The 11811-nt window shown below is 38.7% G+C and overlaps 1 protein-coding gene across 7 annotated transcripts in view; it reads left to right on the forward strand.

Moving 5' to 3' along the window:
• The window catches only part of dgkza (diacylglycerol kinase, zeta a), a 139695-nt gene that overhangs the window by 66081 nt on the left and 61803 nt on the right, over nucleotides 1-11811 (forward strand). For all 7 annotated transcript variants that reach the window (XM_034864818.1, XM_034864819.1, XM_034864817.1 and 4 more), the window contains 7 exons: nucleotides 2174-2252; nucleotides 2448-2503; nucleotides 4468-4530; nucleotides 6224-6297; nucleotides 9037-9148; nucleotides 10541-10627; nucleotides 10776-10888. In XM_034864818.1, coding sequence (XP_034720709.1) covers nucleotides 2174-2252; nucleotides 2448-2503; nucleotides 4468-4530; nucleotides 6224-6297; nucleotides 9037-9148; nucleotides 10541-10627; nucleotides 10776-10888 — 584 coding nt within the window. The remainder of the gene's footprint in view (nucleotides 1-2173; nucleotides 2253-2447; nucleotides 2504-4467; nucleotides 4531-6223; nucleotides 6298-9036; nucleotides 9149-10540; nucleotides 10628-10775; nucleotides 10889-11811) is intronic.

An 11811-nucleotide genomic window follows, 5' to 3' on the forward strand; every position in this document is an offset into this window, starting at 1 on the left:
GGCAGGCGTACCTGCCAAAGCAAATGAAAGATGAGCTTGGTTCCCAGGCTATCACCTAGTGCTCTCACGTCAATCCTCCCTTCTTATTTAACTCTTGTGTTGTCCACGGGTCAAATTTGACCCGTTTTCAATATTTTTTACTATCAGAAATATGGGTTTCTTTCAACCAAATTGCCATAATTTATCATAGAAACATAGATGTACGTTGTATGGAACCACAACGTTCTTGTAGGTAAAATGATTGATTACTATCATTACATTTTGGGTCTTTTATTGAAATTTATAGCATTTGAAAAAAAAGTTTAAGTTGTTTCCAAACCATATTCTGACCGCAATTTGACATAAACCAGTCTGTGATTCAATCAACATCCTGTGATTTTAACTCTTAGTCAAAATGATTCATAATTTCTGCTTTTTTTTATAGGTATGTCATATAAATTAGGTTTATTGACCATGAAAAGAAAAAGTTTAAAAGCAAGAAAAACATAAATAAAGTACATTTTCAATTTGTACCCAGAAGGACAAGAATGGGGTAGTAATAAAAACTATTTATTGAATATAATAGAAGAATTTAAGTTTTTTTTCAACAATATGTTTGTGATCAAATTAGTTCTATTGTTTTTTTTAATATATTCAGAAATTAACAGATACAAACAATTTCAAACAAAACACTTAGACATGCAACGAGTCCCAGAGCCAAAAAACACATAGGAAAGCTGGGAGGGAGGGAGACAAAACAACACACACACACACACACACACACACACACACACACACACACACTCAGTCCTGGCCATTATAACACTATTTACTCAATATTCAATCCAGTGCTTTCCATCTTGCATTAGTGAAGGGTTGTAACTAAACCCTGAGAAACTAGATAATCAACATATGTGTACCTCTGAGGAGTCATCACACCCATATATTTTCTAAACTGGAAGCCACAGATGTTGAGTTTCCTTCTGTGCAGGCGCATATAAATTAATGTCCACACGAGGAACAATTATTTTTTCCGAGCTGCAACAGTGTTGCCCGTTGGCATTTATCAAACTTAATGGGCTCTGTCTTGCACCCGGCACAACATAGCCTGATGCAAGTGCCTTTGCTAGTTTAACATCAACCAATGTCAATTTCCCGTCCGTTGCCCATGCCGTTTAAATACCAAATACATCTGCGCCCATCTGTGCACCCATGGCCGTTCTGCTCTAACAGTGAGGTGTGTTCATGTGCATTCTTGGCGTGTTGCTTTCTTGAGGCATTTGGAAGTGATGGTGCCATTGACCAACAAAAACCTGCTCTAAAGTCATTAACGCAGAATTTCATTTGTTACAATGAGCCATGGTACAAAAGCACTTGGCTTTGAAAGGGAATGGGAGATGACAATCTGATTAGTTTATTGCATATTATACCCAGAACACACCTATGAATTAATGAAGAGAAAAAGTACAGCCCTTTTGAACCATGCGCCTGACCCACGGACCCTTTTTATAGACCTTAGTGGTCCCCTAATACTGAATCTGAAGTCACTTTTATATAGACCATAGTGGTCCCCTAATACCATATCTGAAGTCTCGTTTATATAGACCTTAGTGGTCCCCTAACACTGTATCTAAAGACTCTTTTATATAGACCTTAGTGGTCCCCTAATACTGAATCTGAAGTCTCTTTTTATATAGACCTTAGTGGTCCCCTAATACTGTATCTGAAGTCTCTTTTATATAACCTTAGTGGTCCCCTAATACTGTATCTGAAGTCTCCTTTTATATAGACCTTAGTGGTCCCCTAATACTGTATCTGAAGTCTCTTTTATATAGACCTTAGTGGTCCCCTAATACTGTATCTGAAGTCTCTTTTATATAGACCTTAGTGGTGGACCAACTGCCATTTTGCTCGTTTGAAAGCCATTATGTCTCTCTCTCATAGATGGCCCAAATTCTCTGGGTGGGCAAAGCAGAGAAAGGGGAGGTAACTTTGTTCCTTATGACCTCATAAAGGGCAAGATTCAAGATTGGCTCATCTGAGCTTTCATTTTCTCACAGGGGACCTTTAATGATTAAATCTGTAATTGCAGTTGAAAACTGACGCACGAGGAGGAGGCAGGGTCCTGGTGTAATTTGCGCTCCTCAATGACTTTTATGTTTATGTTTTTATGTTTGTGTGTATGCTCTTTCAGCTCCCTCTAGATGTTTTCAACAATTACTTCAGCCTTGGATTTGATGCCCATGTGACTCTAGAGTTCCACGAGTCAAGAGGTAAGTTCATGTGAATAAAGAGAACAAATGTTACTAACTACACAATATACTGTATAAGAAGCTCCTTATTGTTCACATTCATATTGATGTGTAAGGATTATGGGAGCATTGCTTTTTCATTGAGTGTGCTACATATGCTGTATATGTACATACAGTATGTACATCTTTTGTTGATTTTCTGTGTCATTGTTTCAGAGGCCAACCCAGAGAAGTTTAATAGTCGTTTTAGGAATAAGATGTTCTATGCTGGGGTGAGTGCTTCTCCCTGTTGCAGATCAGTGTGTGAATGTTTCTGTTTCATATTGTTATGGTTTTAAAGCAGCTCTCTCAACATTTTGACAAAATATGCTTGTTGAAGGGCATGGGCTGTGTTTAGTGTAGCCACCATTAAATGTACAGTTTCATCCAAAGTTGTGTTCAAGAACAGATCATGTTACAAAAAGGTGGTTAATGTTAGACATTTAGATGAAGTATTTGGAATAAATATATTTTAAATAATGTACATTGTATACTAGTATAGTACATCAACATTTCACAAAGTTGAGACCTCATTATCCAAACCCCAAGCACCCAGCTGGGTGCACATGCTCGCCTATACCCTCCCCGATAGTGCGGGTATTTGGACACTTCAAGTCTCTTTATTTTTTTAAATTTTTTTTCTGAAACATTGTTGCAGTTCTTAAACACTAAAAGTCTTTTCTTTTTTGCAACATTTCAAAAGTTCTCTTAAAATTCGCTTGACAATTAGAAACATGGCTACATTTTGTTATTGCCACTCTTCATTCCAACCCCAACCGGCCCGTCAGACACCGCCTACTAAGAGCCTGGGTCTGACCGAGGTTTCTGCCTAAAAGGAAGTTTTTCCTCGCCACTGTCGCACTGTTGCTTGCTCTGGAGGAGACTACTAGAACTGTTGGGTCCTTGTAAATTCTGGAGTGTGGTCTATCTGTATAGTGTCTTGAGATAACTCTTGTTATGAATTGATACTATAAATAAAATTGAATTGAATTGAATTCAAATGTCTAAGGAAATGTGACAGAATTCAGTTCAACTTTATTTATAGTGTCAAACCATAAGAAGTTATCTTCTAATCCTACACTTTTCAGATACTGTAGGTAGGTCTAGACCACATTCTATAATTAAGATCTAAGAATTCCCCCCCAGACCAAGCAGTTAGAGCAACAGTGGCAAATGAAAACTTCATTTTAGCAGGCATAATCATCATGTAGACCTTGGTGGGCGGCCTGTGCACTTCCTGTCAGTGGGTATAATGGAATGACATACTGAACAGTGCATTAACATTAAAGGTAATAGAACTAGGATTAGTGCCTAGGGCGGTATGCAGTTCCTTTAATGCCAATTAAATGTTCAAGTCTGTAATGGGATACACGCTTTTGCTGTGACGTCACAGCCAGATTACTCTGTCCCTCCTCTGTCTCTTCCTTTGTGTCCACGTCTCCCTGACCAAGCAAATCACACATACTATACTGACAAATTGTCCAACAATTAGGAGTTTTCTTCTATATAAGAAGGCAGTTGTCCCTCCAATATCTCTCCAAAGATAAATTTGACATGATAAGTTGCACAAAAATGTGAGGATGAACCTTTTTACCAATTTAAGTAAAATATTCATCTGTTATTCATTCTTTTCATGACAGTGCCAGATTACTGCAGCCGATGGAGCGTTTATTTTTGAAATGATTGTGACATTTGGCTTGAAATATTTTGCTTGTGAGGAATTAAGCAATGAGCTTGTTGATGATGCAAGTAGCAGAATCACATAACACTTGCAATGAGAGAAACTTCCACTGTTGGTGTCAACCATACCAGTAGTGTCAGTGAAATGTTCTGGGACCCATCATTAGTCTTTGAAATATAACAGTTTTCTGTGGTCGCACCAGTTGCTTCCCAAGATGTGTGACAAACGTCCAATCTTGGTCCTTCAGACCCTCATCGGGTCAGACTGATATATATATATCTATATAGATATATAGATATATATCTATATATATATATACAATTAATTGAATTATTTGGAAGTGCATTGAGACAAACAACTCAATAACTTTGCATTGATGGAGATTGAGCACTTCCTCCCAGAGAAAGTGGAAGATAGTTCCATCCTACTGGAGGCTTCATGGTGCGCTCCTCTGAGACCGTCCTGCTTATCTGTCTGTCTATCTGTCTATTTTGTGTGTATATGTCTCTCATACAGACAGCATTCTCAGATTTCCTGATGGGAAGCTCCAAAGACCTGTCAAAGCACATCAAAGTGGTGGTGAGTAGCTGTCAGTCAATCATTTGGATAAAAACAGTCACTCTCTCTCTGTCTGTCTCTTATATTCTCTGTCTTTCTGTCTGTCTGTCTGTCTGTCTGTGTATGGATGCATGATGAGTATGCAGGGTATTTAATGGCCACCTGTTGGGCTTGTGGTTTTCAATTCTATTCAATTCAATTAGCTTTGTTGGCATTTTTTTATTGCCAAACCATCACGCAACATAAATACATACATATACAAATTCAATAGAAAAGAAATAATACAATATAAATAGAAAACAATAGATAGATGCAATAGAAAATAATCAGAACCAAAGCCACAAAAGAACACTCACAAGCTATGATGATACATGCTGCTATCATCATGCAATCAGATTTTTCTCCCAGTAAATATGGGAGTTTTTGTGTGTAATTTGGGGAAAGTATTCCCTTCTTACAGCCTGGTATTTTTGGACCAAATGTAAGAAAGTGGAGCTCTGTCTCTCCCTCATGGTGTTGCAGTGAGAGCAGAGGCTGGCGTCAATATATGTAGATCACATGTGGACGTTCTCCAGGGGTGGATGGGCTGGGATAGGGTTTTTATAAAAGCTTTGGGTTGGTACTAGGCCCAGACTGGCATAAGGTGTTGCTATAGTACCTTCATTTAGGGGAGCTGCTACTCATCTGTGGCAGAGAAATTCTGACACTGCTAACTAAGTAAGCGGATTTGAGATAGCTTGAGTGATTTTTTGATTTTTTTCCAAAGCCTGACAAATTGGCTGAAGGGACACCTAGAGACAATACTACTTTGTAACCAGGCTTGGTGTATACCAAGCCATTCAATTAGACACTAATTGCATCTTTCGTGTGAAATGATGGACTTGGCAAACATTGCAAATTAGAATTTTGGCCTTCTAAGTTTGGATGAAGGTCTTATAGGCCTATACACACCAAAGCAGGCATTTCAAAAAGCCAGTCCCCCCCCATTCCCAAAAGCATGGAAAATGAAAGGCATGCTGCTGTGGCCAATCATGTGACCTACTGGTCATCAGACATAACACAATGGAGACACAAATTGGCCATTTACGTGACTCAGATTTTTATTGATTTTTCTTTGCCTTTTACCACACATTTAGTGAGACGGAGAATCCTCCTGGCTTGGAAATAGTCTATATGCCCTCTTTCTCGTCCTGGGTGAATGAAATGATCTTATTTCTAAATAGAAAAGATCAAGTTTGCTCTAAGAGGGTTAGTGAGGGATTTCTAAAGAAGTGGCAGCCTTTTATTTGTTACTTTAACAGTGTATCTGTTCTCTATCCTGAATAAGTTGGCTCATTGCCAAGGTTCACAATTGCTGTGTGTGTGTGTGTGTGTGTGTGTGTGTGTGTGTGTGTGTGTGTGTGTGTGTGTGTGTGTGTGTTAATTCTACGTAGAACAACAGTGGACTATATCCTGAGCCTAAGCTAGAACATTTCTTAATTCTTCCTCTTATTTTTGTACTTCTATTTTGAAATGTATTTACATTGCTATTTATCATTGCTATACTTGTTTTTGCTTAATTGTTGTCCTTTATATGTTTATTTTTTTACTATTTGTGTTCTCATGGGGTGAGTTGTTGGGCATTTGGGTGGATTATACGTATACATAAAGAAGTCCTCTCTCTCTCTCTCTCTCTCTCTCTCTCTCTCTCTCTCGCTCTCTCACCCCCCCCCAGTGTGACGGGACAGATTTAACATCGAAGGTTCAGGACTTGAAGCTGCAGTGTCTGGTCTTCCTCAACATCCCCAGGTTATACTACTACCAATACTGCTACTGATACTACCTTTTACCTTTATTACTGCTGATACAACATTGTACTGTTACTTTTTGTTCACTTGTTTAGTTAGGTCTACTTTGACCTTAAGATACTGTAGTATCTCTTTCAGTATCAGAAAAAAGTGATTTAAACGAAGCACTGCCTGACTTTAGGAATTAAATACAATCATCTTCCAATTATCTACTACCGTTTTTTAACCAGAAAGAGACTCATTGAGATTAAAAATCTCTTTTTCAAGAGTGTCCTGGCCAAGACATGCCGCAGTATAAGCACACAAAATACACAAAAAACCCTAAAAACATAAAACAACTGAATCAGGACATCCCTCAAATTCAGCCTTGTCCTAAACACATCTGGCAAAACATCAGCCAGATGTGTGTCTGCCTCCATGTCAATGAGAGCAGCTCATTAAGTTTCATGGGTTTCTGTAACTTGTTCCATGTAGAGGGAGCGCCAAAGTTAAAAAGCCTTTTCCCCCAGCTCAGTTCTAACAGACAGAAGGAAAAGTATAAAGGTAAATATGTTGCAAAAGTGAGAGCGCGTAAGTGCGATGTGAGCACTTGTAAAATATGACTTGAGAGCTTGTAAAAAAAATCTGTACCCGTGTTTTTATTCATTTTTTTTTCACTTGAGTCACTTTTACAGTACAAGAGTCTGTGCTCTCGAGTTTTGCAACACTTCTTGCGATGCATTTGGTGCAAAACTAATTTGTACCCGTGGACTGAGTCAGTGGAGCTCTGGGCCAACAGGACGTTAGCTAGCTAACTTTGGCTAACTAGCAGCCAGCCCGCTTCTAAATACTGTAAATACCTTTTAATCATCTCAACACTTACAACAGTCCAACTGAAACACTGGGGGTGAGCTCCAAGTCCTGCAGCCGAAGACGGACCGCAGTCAGTGGGGCTGGGCCAGCGTGGAAACATCGCTAGAAAGCTCCGCTGCCGACCTCAACGTGATCTGATCTCCAGCGGGACACGGAGAGCTCCAGACCCGGTAGCAGCGGAACAGCCCCCCCGGAGCCCACCGCCAGTGTTGGTGGAATAGCAAGCCAGCGTTAGCAAACTAACCAACAAGCACACTTACAAATAAATACAATTTAATTTAAATGTCAGGCATTATACACACTGACGGCGGTCCGTCCGCGGCTGCAGGACCTGACAGACTCGCCGCTGTGTGATGCGACAGAGCACATTGCAGCGACAGATTCCAGAGGTTGTAATCACTGAGTTGTGGTTGTACTGGAAAAGGGACTCAAGTGAAAAAAAAACAAAAAAACTTGAGTACAGATTTTTTTCACAAGCTCTCAAATCATATTCTACAAGTGCTCAAATTGCATCTACAACTATAGTTTTTTTTTTTTACAAGGTCTCAAGTCATATTTTACAAGTGCTCACATCGCATCTATGCGCTCTCACTTTTGCACCATATTTACCTTCATAGAAGGCATCCTGGGAACAAAGATTGTAAGTTTATAAAGCTTTAGTGATTGCCCAATTAGGCTTTGTGAAGTATTTTCTTTATTTTCTGAGCCCACAGACGGCACTCTCGGTTTAACCGTTGTGTTGTCTTCCCGTCAAAATTGAAAATCAACACTTGTTGACACTTTGTATTGATGTTTTTAACGTTTTCTTACGTTTTGTCCCTTTTTTCAACACTTTTGAAGCTTTTTTCAATGTTTGTCACGTTTTTGACGTTTTCACCACTACGTAACGCTAACTTATTAACTTTAGTTTTACAGTTAGTTTTGGAATTTATCCAACTTTGAGTGCTGTGCAGAAAAATACCAAAATACAAATAGAAACAACAATATGAAGCAAGTAAAACTAACAAATGCACATAAAAACAGATTAAACTAAATAATTAAATGCAGTAAATGAAGTCTACATCTTAATAGGTGTCAAACGCCACAGAGAAGAGGTGGGTTTTAAGACGTGATTTAAAAACAATAGACAATTTAAAGACAATTTATGGTTAATAAAACTCAGTTATAAGAAATTATACCTTATGTTTGAGTTAGAAAAGCAGAAACTAGGAATAATTTAGACTAAAATTGAAAAAAATGGATGTTGATGGATAATCACAGACTGGAATATGTCAACTTTTACTCAATACTATTTCAAAACCACATACTGTACATTTTTTTTCAAGTGCTATAAAATTGAATAAGACACCCCTAAATTAATGAAAGTGTGAAATTGGGTAGTTAAAAAGAACTTTAAAGCTTTATTTACAAAGTAGAAAGAGGAAACAAAGTTATCACTCTTTTACCATAGTTGCATACTAAAACAGAATAACTATAAAACTCTTGGCAGATGGTCTCCACTTTGGAGACAGACGTTCTAAAATCATATCAAACATTTAGCCCAAAATGAAGGAAGTCCATGTCCATGGCCCTTTCTCTGCCCATTCCCTCTGGGAGGGAAAAAGCAGAGAAAGGGGAGGTAACTTTACCCCTTATGACCTCATAAGGGGAAAGATCCAAGATAATGACAAACAACAATGGAAAAACAATGCAAGTAGTGCAAAGTGATATATTGCGGGTAAATACAATGCGCAGTACTCTTTTATATTCTATCTAGAATACTCAAAGATCTCAGACATCACAGCCTTTTCCGCCAAATTCAACTGTAAAACAAGTTTCTACAAATTTCTTGATGCAAGAGTCTCTGACTTAATGGTTGATGATGGTGTGTGTGTGTTGTGTTCTTCAGATACTGCGCAGGCACTACACCTTGGGGAAACCCCGGTGAACATCACGACTTTGAACCTCAACGCCACGACGATGGCTACATCGAGGTCATTGGATTCACGATGACTTCACTGGTATGTAGCGAAAAGGAATCCTGGTAGCCATGGTTACCAGGGAAGTAAGACCAGCTGGCAGCCGAGAGTGACTTACTTGATTCAATTAAATTACCTTGGGCGTCAAGTGTGATGATTAGTAAAGGGTAATTACTATTTATGATAATATGGAAGCCGCTGTTTATTCCTCACATGTGTTTTTATTACAGTGACACAGAGTAAAAATTATTCCAACACATACTCCTATATGGAGAGAGACATCATGGCTTTCAAACAAGCAAAGTGTCAGTTGGTCAAGGCCAGCCCACCCTTAAAAGCTACAGACTTAGAAATGGCACGTCCTAAGGAAAGCTCATTGTGGGACTGGCTCTAGTGGCTGTAATTCTGCACCAACGCTGAATTTTGGGAAAGAGACCTCAAATACAGTATAAGGGGACCACTAAGGTCTACATAACAGAGACTTCAAATACAATATTAGGGACCACTAAGGTCTACATAAAGATATTTCAGAGACAGTGTTAGGGGACCACTAAGGTCTATATAAAAGAGGCTTAAGATACAGTATTAGGGGACAACTAAGGTCTATGTAAAAGAGACTTCAGATACAGTATTAGGGGACCACTAAGGTCTATATAAAAGAGACTTCAGATACAGTACTAGGGGACCACTAAGGTCTATATAAAAGAGACTTCAGATACAGTATTGGGGGACCACTAAGGTCTATATAAAAGAGACTTCAGATACAGTTTTATTGGACAGCTAAGGTCTATATAAAAGCATCCAAAGAGCACCATGTCATGGGACCTTTAAGAAAAATTCTGGGTAGCTGGAACTGATACAGTATATCTTCTTGAGGATGAATACCAAAAGTTCAAGTTTTATTATCAGTCATGTTTGCTACATTGATGTGTCTTTCCAAATGTTATAATCTTCTACACAATAGATAGATAGAGAGATAGAGAGAGAGATAGATAGATAGATAGATAGATAGATAGATAGATAATACTTTCTTCACCCCACAGGGGGGAAATTCCCTTGTTACAGCAACACAGTTTCCTGCAGTAAAAAGCAAAAAAAACAAGTAAACACACAAACAGACAATGAGCAAAAGGTATTAAATGAACTTAAAGTGGCATTGAAATAATATGTATATTTATATATTTTGTTTGTTATTCAAACCATGCAATGAGGTATGTTATTTTCAATTAACATTTTTTCAAGTCAGAACTTGAAAGTAGCACAGCAGAACAGTACATCTCTACCATCATGAGTAAATTAGCCATACTGATTAAAGGATTCCATGCCACAAGGGAAATAGTGGAAAAGCACAGTATTTCATAAAATATTTGCTAAAGTAATGACCAATTGTGTGTGTGTGTGTGTGTGTTTCTGTGTGTGTGTCTGTGTGTGTAGGCTACTCTTCAGGTTGGAGGTCATGGCGAGAGGTTGAACCAGTGCAGAGAAGTCACCCTCACCACTACAAAACCTCTCCCAGTACAGGTACACATCTATCTATCTATCTATCTATCTATCTATCTATCTATCTATCTATCTATCTATCTATCTATCTATCTATCTATCTATCTATCTATCTATCTATCTATCTATCTATCTATCTATCTATGTGATTGATTTGTGTTATTGTCAGGTGGATGGGGAACCGTGCAGACTCGCTCCCTCCGTCATCCACATCAGCCTCAGAAACCAGGCAAACATGGTTCAGAAAACCAAACGACGGACCTCACTACCGCACCTTAACGAGTAAGTCACACGCACACATACACACACAAACACACACACACACACACACACACACACACACACACACACACACACACACATTCACACAGGCTGACACAACCTTAGTCGACTAAAGACGGTAGTTCATTCCGACCCTGTGGCCATAGTAAATGGCATACAGTGGGGTTCAAAAGTTTGGGCACCCCAGGTAAAAAATTGTATTAATGTGCATAAGGAAGCCAAGAAAAGATGGGAAAATCTCCAAAAAGCATCAAAACATAGATTAGACATTCGTATAATATGTCACAAAAAGTTAGATTTTATTTCCATCATTTACAGTTTCAAAATAACAGAAAACAAAAAATGGCGTTTGCCATAGTTTGGGCACCCTGCAGAGTTTATAGCATTGTGGAAAGCTGAGACCTGACAGTGTCATGGATTATTCTCAATCATCGTCTGGAAAGAAAGACCAGGTGATGTCAATCTTAAGGTTTTAAATGCCCAGACTCATCTGTCCTTGCCCCAACAAGCAGCACCATGGCTTCATCTAAGCAGGAGGAGAAGGCTACAAAAAGATAGCAAAGGGTTTTTCAGATGCCAATATCCTCTGTTTGGAATGTAATTAAGAAATGGCAGTCATCGGGAATAGTGGAAGTTAAAATAAGATCAAGAAGACCAAGAAAATATCAGTCAGAACAGCTCGCAGGATTGTGAGAAAAGCACGTCAAAACCGACTTTGACTGCACGATCCATCCAGAAAGACCTGGAGACCAGGCACGGCGCCAGGATTCCAGTTTTGGATGGGCCAGACCAGTTGTGGGTGGGCCTTAAATTAAAACGTTATCAAATAACTGTTTAACCTAATACAAATGACTAATATACTGTTACATTATCTGTGCTAACATAATAGAGATTTCAGTAGCTTGGTGCTCTTTAAATATGTT

This window comes from Etheostoma cragini, chromosome 24, assembly GCF_013103735.1.
Source record: "Etheostoma cragini isolate CJK2018 chromosome 24, CSU_Ecrag_1.0, whole genome shotgun sequence".
Classification (NCBI taxonomy): domain Eukaryota; kingdom Metazoa; phylum Chordata; class Actinopteri; order Perciformes; family Percidae; genus Etheostoma; species Etheostoma cragini.